The sequence below is a fragment of the Hippocampus zosterae genome, chromosome 11, assembly GCF_025434085.1.
Source record: "Hippocampus zosterae strain Florida chromosome 11, ASM2543408v3, whole genome shotgun sequence".
In the NCBI taxonomy this organism is placed as follows: Eukaryota; Metazoa; Chordata; class Actinopteri; order Syngnathiformes; family Syngnathidae; genus Hippocampus; species Hippocampus zosterae.
Genome location: NC_067461.1, coordinates 1,206,512 through 1,218,856, shown reverse-complemented (window position 1 = coordinate 1,218,856; position 12,345 = coordinate 1,206,512). Strand labels below are relative to the sequence as shown.

Genomic DNA, 12,345 nt, shown 5'->3' with positions numbered 1-12,345 from the left:
TGGCGGTGTTAAAGAGGTGCTTTTCATGCGTTTTTAATCTAAAATCAGATTAAAATCTGATTTTAATCTAAATCTAAAATTAATTAATTAATCTAATTATTATCTAATTAGGCGGCCCGGTAGTCCAGTGGTTAGCACGTGGGCTTCACAGTGCAGAGGTACCGGGTTCGATTCCAGCTCCGGCCTCCCTGTGTGGAGTTTGCATGTTCTCCCCGGGCCTGCGTGGGTTTTCTCCGGGTGCTCCGGTTTCCTCCCACATTCCAAAAAAATGCGTGGCAGGCTGATTGAACACTCTAAATTGTCCCTAGGTGTGAGTGTGAGTGCGAATGGTTGTTCGTTTCTGTGTGCCCTGCGATTGGCTGGCAACCGATTCAGGGTGTCCCCCCCTACTGCCCGAAGACGGCTGGGATAGGCTCCAGCATCCCTCGCGACCCTAGTGAGGATCAAGCGGCTCGGAAGATGAATGAATGAATGAATTATCTAATTATTATCTATCTATTATAATCTAATTAATCTAAAACCAGAGGTGAAAATTGCAACCACCGGCCCGATGTTGCACCCGTGATGCTGGAGATGATGAGATTGCTCACCTGCCTTAAATTGTCGACCACAATAGATGAAAAATTATCAAAGCACACTTTGGAGGCACTAAACATACACATGGACATGGTGCAAAGATACTCATTTGTTCTCCAATTAACCCTTTTTTTCTTTGAAATTTTGCTAACATACTCTCATGACATGAGTCCTTTAAATATATTCCCACCACTTTTTCCCCATTGGGTTAAAAAAAAAAAGAAAAATCACAATACCTCAGTCTTTAGATTTCCATACTGCCGAATTGATCTCACAAACCATGACAACTGAGCCGCACTGTGTTTGTTTACCCTCACAGCTCATATGCTGCAGGTGGCAACTCGATACGCTTCTGTCCCGCACCGTAAAATCCGAATGTGAATACCCATACGCCAACTTAGTCGGGCAACTACAGTCGGAGTTGGACCAAAACAAGCCGTTTCATTTTTAGTTGTTCCCCCTGTTGATCAAAGGGAAGGCCCATATTGAAATGGGGAAGGGGGGGGGGGGTCTCAAGAAAAGTCAGCAGGTGGTGAAAGAAGAATGACAGCAACACTGACGACTCGGTGCAGAATGAAATTGGGAAAGAAGGGCGGAGGTCATATTGTGTAAGTGGCTGTGTGTGTGTTGGCTTTGTCGGGTCACGGGCCCCCGCGTCTCTCATCACATGACTCTCCAGGGTGCCGCCGGGCTTGCTCGCCTCCCATCCTCAGATCATGTGACTGGGTCAACAAATGATAATATAACCGGGTAAATAAACCCCGGGCGCTGACAGATACGAGACGGGGCATCCCTCCGACCTGCGAGCTCTCCCGGATTTCTGTTTGCGTGTGTGTGTGTGTGTGCGTGTGCGTGTGTGTGTGTGTGTGTGTGTGTGTATGCATGCGTGCGTTATGAAAGCGCCGCGCAAGTTTCTATTAGCACTATTTGTTCGTCCTCTTGCATGTGTGATTCATGACATTGTGAGATTTCTCACATGTTATTGCCCATGAGCCCCCCCCCCCCACCCCAAAAAAAAAAAAAAGTTTAACTCTAGCCAGCTGGCACAACGGGGTCGCTGTTAAGCGCCCCCGCCGCTCGGGCCGCTGAGTGACAGCTCCGGGAGAATGAAGGAAATGAGCTGAGGGCTGAGAGAGTGGCGGATCATTGGAATCAGATTGAATTGGAATTGGATTTGGTTTGCTCTCCCACAGGAGGAACTTGTCTTGGGGGACAAGGCCCCCACCCCACCCCACCCCGGGCTGCTACATGCTGTGCAGACTAAGCTAACGCTCAGCTAAAATCCACAAGATATTTCAACACAAAAGGCGGCGCGAGAACCAAAGTCACCGGCAGAGCTTCTTCTGTTCTTTCTGTCCTTTGCGCAGTTTTCCCCCACGTGGCCCCCCCCCCCCAAAAAAGGTCAAAAGTTTCCTTCCAATCTGTGTAATTGTGATGCCACTGTCACATCAAAGCTGACGATTTCTTCAGCTGTATTCTTTTGAACTGGTTTTCCACCTTGTCAGTCGTGGAAGGTGGTGCCCCCCCCCCCCCCCCCCAATCCGAAAGGACACAGCAGCCGGCGGGTTTCAGTCGAGTCCGAAATCGGGCCGCTTTCTCCCCCCTGTGGTGGGAAGTGCGCTCTTCTCACCCACTCAAAGGTTCCCTTCCACGAGGTGCGAGAGAGCCCCGCCTGCAGGCGCGGAGGCCCATCGCCCACTCAAACGCCTTCCACCTTTTCTCGTGTGAAAACATTCTTCCCCCAGTGTAACTTTACAGGTGATTTCCTCCTCCGCACCCGGAACTCGCGCTCCTCGTGTATCCGCTCGCTGGCACCGAGTCGTAAATCATTCCTGTTGGTGGGAAACGGCAACGTCGCGGCGTGACGCGCGTTTTTTTTTTTTTTCTCGATTGCCTCGTGCCGCTCTTCTCGGCTCCGTTGTTAGCAAGAATCGGCATTTGGGGCCGTTTCCCTGATCAATAATTGGGAGGGAGCACCTCGTTATTTCTCTCAACGTGATTTGGTCCAGCAAAATGTTTGTGCTTTTACAAGGTTGAGGTTGAAAGTAGCCGAACACTTCCAACCGTGACGTCAACTCTCGGGCCGACATTTTGCTCCCGTCAACGGTCAACTAGCATTAGCAGTCGCTAATGCTAGTTGACTTGTCGGTTGCCGAGGTATCGCGTCCTCCGCTTGGAGTTGCGCTCGGCGGTGGTCAGACTGGATACGCTGGCGCCCCCCCCCCCCCCCCCCCCCCCGCCCTGCCTGGCTATCTCCCTTTCGAGGGAAAACATTCCAAGGCTTCGATTCCAAGTTGTTGTTGGGCCGCTGGATGAGACGCGCGCGTCGCCAAGTTCAACAGCGACCGTCTTTGCGCCGTCGGTGTGTTCTTTGCGTCTGTCAATCACATCTCTCTCTTTCCCTTTCGTTGTCAGTCAAATGTCGCTCGTCGCTTCAGGATTTCTTTTGGCTCGCCTGACGATAATCTCTTTGATTGGATGAAATGGAATCATCCACCCGGGGACTTTTTTTCTTGCCTACACAGTTTCACATGCGTATCAGAAATGGTTTCTGAAAGAGATTTTTTTTTTTTTTTTACTCTGAGTCCTCCACCTGCTAACATTTCATTGGTTTTGTCTTGTGTGTTTTCAGCATGACGTTTCATCCGTAGCTCTAAAGGCGGCGCTGGATGGCGTGGTGCAGGAGTGTGTGAGCTTCGTCGGGGTTGACATCAACATCTGCTCCGAGATTCTGATGAGGTAAAAAAAAAAAAATCATATGAATCCGCATGAATACCGACGACTGAGGTGTTTATGTGGAGCGTTGACACGGTGGAGCGTTTGAGTCGCAGTCGAATCCCCTCCGAGTTGGCCCATGTGCTGCTTTAGTTTTACGACTCAACCGCCGGTCCCTTTGTGCTCCGGTCTGTTGTAGGCACGTCGCAGGCTTAAACACGGGGAGGGCTCGCAGTATTGCCGAGTGGCGAGAGCACAACGGGCCCTTCCTCAATAGGGAGCAGCTCAAGCTGGTCAAAGGCATGGGACCAAAGAGCTACCAGCAGTGCGCCGGCTTCATCAGAATCAACCAAACTGCCCACAGGTACGGCTCGACAGAACACAGCCATCTGTGTGGAGGAGGTCGGGGGGGGGGGGGGGGGGGGGGGCAATTTCACTCTTGGGGGCAGCACTGTGTGTATATGATGCATGGAGCAAACACTACAAGTTAAAACAATAATACGTAGCGAAGCTAAGCTAAAGTCTCCCCCCCACCCACCCTGACAATTCTGGCTGTATTCTGCCTTGTATGAGCCCCCGGCCCATTTCTATTCAGAGATTCCGCTGCACAGTAGTGGTAAATGTGTGCTTTCTAATTGAATTTCATGCTTTTTTTTTTCTTTTCATGCCACAACAGCGCCGAGAGTGCGCCTCCTCCAGCCGTGCCGGCCAAAGCAGCTGCCAAGAAGGTGAAAGGGAAGTCCAATGTCAGCGTAGCCACGCATTTCAACCCTCTGGACCAAACCTGCATCCACCCAGAATCCTACGATGTGGCACAGAGGTACATCATAACACACATGAGGACGCGCGTTTGGGCCTCCCACCGGTTGAAGCATGTTTGGGCTAAGATGGAGTCGATATGGACGCCTTCTCATATGGTGCTGCTTATTCTAGAGCGGGGATGCTTGATTCGATTTTCGCAGAGGCGCTCCGCAACAAAGGACGCGTCAGCTTTGGGCTCGGGCCGCGCGCCTTGGTGAGCGTCTGTCCTCGTGGGAGAAATGATTGCTAGCAGATACGGTGCCCGTTTCCAAAGCACAATGACCCAAGCGCCCGTTTCATGTTTGCGCCAGCGAGTGCGGGAGCCCCGCTCCGCTCCAGCTGCACTCACTCGGCTGTGTTTAGTCTACATGAGTTCTGACACTCCAGGCTCCGTTGTGCCTTTTTTAATGGCCGAGGTGCGAGGTGGCAGCAGAGGGCCTGTCGGCATCTTGGTGGGGAGCCTGCTTGTCGAATTCATCCCGGTCTATTGGGGGAAGTTGTTTTGAAGTATCAACGGTTGAAATACTCTTTGCCAGAAAATCTACAGTCACAGAACTGCCGACTGTTACGCACTGTCCCTGTCTTGATCGTGACCTCCATATAAAAAAATTAAAAAAAACACTCAAATCATTGGTCACGTAGCTCAAAGCGGTTGAAAACAAGCAAAACAAACCGTGCGGTCTTCATGGCATGTACTGTATTTGCAGGACATTTATTAGGAACTGCATGATCTCCGCTTGCGGATGATGTCAAGTTGGCCGCTCTGGATGTGGCCTATCGAAGGCCGCCTTTGTGTGTGTGTGTGTGTGTGTGTGTGTGTGTGTGTCTCTCTTCGGATATACAGGAGGTATCCGCTGTGTTTGAGCTCGGGCTTTATTTAGCCAAAGGGCTAAGTCTAGGTTACCAACTCACTGTAGTAAATTAGCTTGCGCGGCGGTACCAGAATCTGCTCGTCACACCTCCCCAAATACAAAGCGCAATCCGCTATATAAAACTGACAGGAGGGAGGATGGCAGAGGAATGTGTGTGTGTGCGTGTGTGTGTGTGTGTGTCTTCTCTGTGTGAGGTGTGCAAGGAATATCACATTCATCGCATTCGAGAAACCAGATCCCCATTACTGCTCACGGCCCACGCATTGCCCCCCCCCCTCCCACCCCCATGTAACCATATACAACACATGCAGTGGGGGGGCTGAACAATTTTGAAAAACAATCTCATTGTGATTCACCCCCCCCCCCCGCGCCCCCCCTCCATCCCCCTCCCAATATTGTGACTGCGATTTAATATGCACTTAGTTTACTTCATCTCATGCATTATTGAACAAAGACAAGCAATTAATTAATCTGTATTCAAATAACGAGGAGATTTATGACGCATAATAAACATTTGGCTTTACAGATTCGGCCCGCGCTAAAATCAAGGCTAAGGAACCGCCAATCAATCCAAAAGGCATACTCTATGTCGAAAAAAATCAAGCCGACCGACCGGGCCAAATGCGTTTATTCATTGGTTTCTTTGTTTATTCATTGGTTCAGTCAATTTGTGACCTTTGCCGTTTGAATTTTTTTTTGAATATCCAAGAAGTAGGAAGACCCCCACCCTACAAATGTGCCATTTTGTCCTGCGGGTCTCCCAGCTGTCTGGCGCATATTTGTACACAAGGCGCGTCCCCCCCGTACATCCGCGCCGTCTCCGCCGCTGCCAAATGTGCATTTGTCGACGGCGTTTTCTACGAATCCGTGTTTACGTGCGCGCCCACCTGCTCAGTCCGTCACTGCGGCGAGCGGGTGGGACAGCTGGGAGGAGGAGGGGTCGGCTTGGCGTCGGGCTACCGGCGAGCGACATCCATCACAGACACCACCCGGCTGGTGCGCGCCCACAGACGAATGCGTTCACATCCATCACCAGCTGCGGAAAGCTTGTACTGTTAAAGAAGATATGCGCACGCGTGCACGTTTTCCCCATGAGCTTCCTTTGCCACGCTGGTTCTCATGCCAGTTTGAGTTGGTGCGGAATATCGTCACCTACATGGGGTTGGGTCAAATTTGAAATGGGGTCAACATCACCACCGCGGGACATTTGGATTTTATTTTATTCCCCCCCCCCCCCCCCCCGGCGATGGAATTACCTGAACAAGGCAACGCAGTCAAAGTGGGTTCCATGTAGCTAAATTTAGCGCTCCGTTTTTCCGTTCCTGTCATTTTCTCACTTTTTTTCTCCTTTTTTTTGTTGTTGTCATTGCAACCCTTCATTTGTATGCATTCGTGCACTTCATGATGAGACGAACTCACTTTCACAGTGGAAAATCCGCATTTGCCGTGGAGGCGTCCACTTTGCTGTGGCTCGCTTTGTCTTTACAGCTGACTTATTCCAAAAATAATGACGTGACGCTAACATATGATTTTTTTTGCACGAATTTAAAGCATTATGGGGATTGTTGCTGAAGAAATGTTCTTGATTCTTTTTTTTTTTTTTAATAAATACAAATGTTTTTGGTAAGTGTGACGTTAGTCCTCCGTTAGTGTCATTTATTGATGGAATAAATACCATTGTAGGAACGGAACTCTGTCGAAAACCAAAGAGTCCTCTTCCAATAAAATATCAAGTGAGAGCAACAAAAAGTCTCTGACCCGGTGTGTTAAAAACAAAACAAAAATTGTCAGTCTGCTTGTCTTACTTCCCCACACGTGTGCCCCGTGTTTCCTCTTTCCCCTGATTATACCCACGTATAAAAATAACACTTAAAGTGGTCGTTTCCACACCAATTTTAGTGGCAATTTGTGAAACACGGCACCGATTGCGTATTCTTCACGTGCAGGTTTCTTAGCCTCATTGGTGGGAGCGCCAGCCAGATCGGGAGCGCGCATCTCAAGCGGAGCGTGGACCAGAAAGTGGCCGGCAGCGGCATCGACGAGCTGTCTGCAAGGCTCGGCACCACGCCCGAGACCCTCAGGCTTATTCTCGACGGCCTCACCCAGCCGCCAGGCTTTGACATACGCCAAGGTAAGTCCGTCTCTCTCCCTCTCTCACACACACACACAGCCCCAGATGTGTGTAGCTTAGCATTAACAAAAATCTCGTGACTAATTGACACCCATTTGCATGCGCGATATGCTTAAAATGCGGCCCAAAAATTAATTACGTAATTAATTGATTAATTAATCAAGTCCTTAATCCACTTCCAACCTCAATAAAAGTTTACTCACTGTGGTTGCAGTTCGCCAGGCCTGTAATACTCGCCTTAAACTTCATTCAACGTCGTATTAGGATTTCAACGCAGTCTTTTGGAGCCATGCAACACAATATCGGATGCTCTTCATCCACAATCTGTCCCATGAACATTCCACCACTTCCCACGATTTATGAGTCGTTTACGAGTCTTACTTCTTCGGATTCCAAAATCTGCCGAGCGACAATCTGTAAAGGGCTGAAAAAGTGTCACGGACGAACTCCCACTTTATGGTTTGATGCCAAACCGAGTGGTCAAACCTGGATGAAGTGATAAGTCCTGGAAGGATGGCGGCCTGATTTCCAGGTCACTTGACAGTCAAAAGCCTCTCCGCTGCGCTCCATGAGCGGAATCTCCAAAATGAAGCTCCTCGCTTCCATCGAGTATCTTGTGTTGCCCGGCGGCACCGCGTCGTGCTCAGCTGAGTAAACAGTCGGGCCCAGGCGACCGATGTTGCTCGGGATAATTGGCCCGGACTGTTTCCTTGCCTGCCATGTTTGTTTAAAAACGACAGCAAGGAAGAAAGAGATCGCATGGAAAGAGGCTCGGCCAAAAAAAAAAAAAAAAAAAAGACGAGTATTTGGTTACTTCCCGAAATGCAATCCCTCGGTCGTTCCATGTCCTGCCTTTTATTATTTTTTTCCCTGCCCCGTGACCCCGTGACCCCATCCCTCCCCCAAATTCAACTGATTGGATGTGATCTTCTTTTCTTTGCCATCCTCAGATTTTGGGCAGGAAGTCTTTAAACGGGGCATTGTATCCATTCACGACCTCCAGGCGGGCACGGTCCTGACGGGCCGGGTGGAAAACACGTGTCTCTTTGGGGCGTTCGTTGACCTGGGCGTGGGCCGCTCGGGGCTCATCCATAAGAGCAAATTGACGTTGGACAAATTGCCCGTTAGCCAGCGTCGCCGCAGCCTGGCGTTAGGACCCGGGGACAGGGTGGAGGTGCGGGTTTTAAATGTGGATGCTCAGAGGGGGCGCATAAGCCTGGACCTGGTCAGGGTGCTGCACTAACTGTCACCTTTTGTTTTTTTTTTTTTTTTTTGTGAGGTATTCTGGAAGAGTTTGTTCCTCCAATAAATAAAAGAGACTCTGTTGGGCGTGTTGTGCCACTCTACTTTTTCCACTCAGTTTCGATGAAGCCCAAGTGACTCGAAAAGTCTATTTAGTTTTGCAAAGTTCACAAAATCATTCTGAAAAAAATGAGTATGATTTTCTTTGTGACCCCCCCCCCCAAAAAAACCCCCACATTTGTCACTACAGTAGTTTAAACATTGTTTAAAAATGTGTCATTCTAAATATGAATTCTCGCCTAGAAATGATACTTGCTTCTTTTTAGGCAACTTGTAAAATTGTGCCTTATGATTTATTTATTTATTATTATTATTATTATTTTTTTTGATGAAGCTGTTCATCTTACTCATGATGCACTTTTGTCTTTACCGTACTGTATCTCTGTGGACAAATTTATTCTTACCGTTACTATATACTGTATGTATATAAATTTTTTAAATAAGACAGCAAAGTTCGCACTTGGCGTTGTATTTATGAAAAACATTTTTTTTAATACACTACTTCTCGGTGTGTTTGGCAAGTACATTTGTATTTTCAATCTTTTCCGGCTTTTTCATCACAATGACTCAAGTTGTTCCAATTGTGTGGCGGATCGAATGCCCTCCCGCGGCCTGAAATGGCTCCCCCGGGCCGTAAGTTGAACTCCCCTGCTCTAAAAGAACAGGGGGGGGGAAAAGAGAGAGAGAGAGAGATGGAGCATGTGCCAGAGGGTGGAGGGGTGTCGGGCCCAATGTGGGAGTGCGTCTATTTGGTTGCCTGAAGGCTTTTTCGGCTCGGTCCCAGACATCGTTATCCCGGGAGACGCGCACACAACACGCGCGCACACACAAACGCTAATCAGCCGCTTCAAAATTAATCCCAGACTCCCCGTCCGCATGATCTAATTTGTTTGTTTTGATAAAACCCGCAGTAAATAGCAGATAGCAAAATGTAATATCGCTTGCGAGAAAGGCCGGGGGTCCCCTGCGCTGAACTTGAGACTCGATGCGGAATCGCTAATCACGGCAAAGGGCCGGCTGCCGCCTCCCCTCGGGCAACACCGACGCCAGACGCTTTCCGCACGCCAACACAAAGAAATATTTGATCGAGGTTCATCCGCTCTGGCACTTTGCTCGGAGATGATCCGGCAAAGATAATGAAGCAATGGTTTTCACTCCGGAGCGTATTCCGTTTGCAGCTTTTCACGTTAACGTCTTCTGGCGTCGGCCGGCGTTGTTTTGTTCTCGGTTCGCTCTTCCCGCCCGCGCGTTTGCACGAGCGGCCGCGACATTATATCTCCTTGTAGCGACCTTCGCGGTTTTTGGTGGGATGTCAAAGTGGACTCCTTTGAAAATATCGAATCTCAGTTCAGCGCAAATGCCGACTGTGAGCGCGCTCAGCGCTCTTCGTGTACTCGGCGGTGCTGCGTTGAAGCAAAGCACAACACTAGGCCGCTTGTCTCTGGCCGCGTAAAATCGCAGCCTTCCCTGTAAGAGGATCCCAATTTGGACTCAAAATGGCTCTGGATCACCCGGCAAAAACACATAGCTTCCCTTTATGAACCTGTAAATCAGACGCAATGGTTTTTTTTGGGGGGGGGGGGGGTTCGGGTACAGAGTTGTAATACCTGTGTGTGTGTGTGTGGGGGGGGCGTTTTCTTAACTTTCCACCGCAGCACACTGCTCAATCCCAGCTGTTTGACTGGATTTTGAGTGATCTTGCGTGGCCCGCAGGTTTGGGTGTTTTTTTTTTTTTTTGTGGTATAAACAAAAGAAATATGAGGCTCTCTTCTTTCAGCTGGAAAAAAAAAGTGTTTTTCTCTTTTTCCATTCTTTAGCAACCAGCTAAATAGCTCAAGAAAAGGAAAAAGAAAGGCGGGTGAAAAAGAGCTTTTTGTGAAAGCATCTTTTCAAGTATGGCAAGACTTTTTTGTTTTTTGACATCTCAATTTGACATTTGTTCTATAAAACCACACCACAAAAAGCTCGTGCAACCCGAGCCTCCCCTTTTTTTTTTTTCTTTTTTCTCGCCACTAACTCCACGCGACACCGCAACTTTTGCCGTGCGTCCTTCCCTCTCGACTTGGACTTGTGCAGCATGAACTTGGCTGATCCCTTACGCGCGCGGCCCCCTGCTGGACACATTTTAAAATGCAGACGAGCCCGATCCTGAGTCGGAGGCCGCGTCAGAGCCTTCTGCACGGGGCACAGATCGCTCGCTTTGCCGGCTCGTCGCGGCTTTCGTCCGCATTGTGCAATGGCGGCTGCGCTAGGGGAGGCTTTTTGGGCTGGCCACCCCCCTCCGCACAAGCCGATCTTCGAAGCGACATGAAAGATGTCTACCCCTCCGCTCCCAGCATTTCGCACACATCCAAAATGGCCCGGTGAGATCCGTTGAGGGACAGCGAGGCCTCTTCCTGTTCCCCGGGTCGTGACCGCGCGAGGTGGCTGCGCGTGATTGACAGCCCACTGTTTGGGTTAGGCCGCCCCCTCCGGGGATTCGCCGCCAGAAGCGCGTCCGACGCTCGACAAGACTCGGCGAGAATTCTCCCACACTATGCCGAGACGTTCTCACGCGCACGCGCATGAAACGGAAGAACGTGTCTCGGTATCTCACGTGCATATCTCATGTTGATCCCACGGGGCATCCAGTCTGAGAGCGCAGCAGGAAGGAAGTCGTCAGAGCTTCGGGGGGGGGGGGGGTGGGGGGGGGGGGCGGGAATTCACTTGCGCTTTGACGCCGCAAAGCCATGAAACAATACCCAAAAGCTCCTGATTATGATCCCCTTTTGGCTAGGCTCCTTTTTTTATTAGAATTTTTTTAAAAAATACATTTCAGTTGTGTTGTGCGTGCCGTGGTCACTGGAATTTCTGCTGACTTGGCTTCGAATAAGCGGAGGTGGCCAAAGTAGTCACCGACGTGAAGGACCGTCACACTCTGTCACGTAGAGTACAATGCCAATGTAGAGATCTTGGCACAATGAACGCAAGTTTTGAGCCAGCAAAATCATTTTTCTTGCCTTTTTTATTCACTCGTATTTCTTGTCCACAAAAATAAACTAAAAATGGGTCGTAGCCATCTGCTCGCAAGCGTTAGCTTGACCCATGCTATCCAAATGCCTTCCACTAGCTTTGCTAAGATTCAGAGCCGAGTAGCGACGGCGACGAAAAATTAAAACCGATGGACGAGAAAGGCTTCAAAAATTCACCGTCACCTCCCTCGTATGTGTTTTTCAGATGACGCGGAAAAAGGTAACCAAAGCAGGCCTTTTTTCGAGCGCTCCGAGACAAATGACATTTGCTACGTAGCATTCTTGTAGCCTAACGTCAAACGATTCTCCACATAAGATGAGGAATAGTTTGCCACTTAGAATCTCCCGTGGTGCTTTATGCTCACAGGTTCACAAAACAAGAAGGACAACCAAACGAATCCGCCTTGTAACTCTTGCTTGTCGCCGACGCCGCTGTCATGTTGGAATCGCTCGCGCGGTCCAACTACACAGGGAGAGAAAGCGAGAGCAAGCCAGCCCCCCTCCCCCCCTTCCCGGGGCAAAGACGGGGGGCTTTAGCCAGCTTGGGCACTTGTTTGTTTAGCCGCGTGTTTCGCCGAGCTCTTAATACTGAGGCGTAAGAGCACTTTGAGTCGCATTAAACACACGCGGGAGCAATTGGGCGGCTTACGTACGTACGTACGCGCGAGCGATCGGGGCGGGGCAATGTTCCACTTGGATCGCATGGATACTCCACTCGCAGCTGCAAGCTAGTGTGGAGTGGCGATTTTTAATGGAGGTCATGCGATTTGGCAAACTCCCGGACGCCTCAACCGGATTCAACTGCGTGCGAGAGCTTCACACATGGAAAGGCTGGGACAAGATGCTACGCTCGCGCCGAGGGGGGGGGGGCACAAGCTACCTTGTCACGGCCGAGGCTAAGCTTGCTGAAGCAAGCTGAATGAATCAAATATCTCAA

At 49.8% G+C, this 12,345-nt stretch overlaps 1 protein-coding gene across 1 annotated transcript in view; it reads left to right on the top strand.

Moving 5' to 3' along the window:
• Positions 1-8,424, top strand: part of LOC127610440 (S1 RNA-binding domain-containing protein 1-like) — a 28,373-nt gene extending 19,949 nt beyond the window's left edge. Inside the window, exons 16-20 of the mRNA XM_052080614.1 lie at positions 3,209-3,315; positions 3,491-3,655; positions 3,968-4,111; positions 6,911-7,095; positions 8,046-8,424. Coding sequence (XP_051936574.1) covers positions 3,209-3,315; positions 3,491-3,655; positions 3,968-4,111; positions 6,911-7,095; positions 8,046-8,338 — 894 coding nt within the window. The 3' untranslated portion in view covers positions 8,339-8,424. The remainder of the gene's footprint in view (positions 1-3,208; positions 3,316-3,490; positions 3,656-3,967; positions 4,112-6,910; positions 7,096-8,045) is intronic.
• Positions 8,425-12,345: the final 3,921 nt, after the last annotated feature.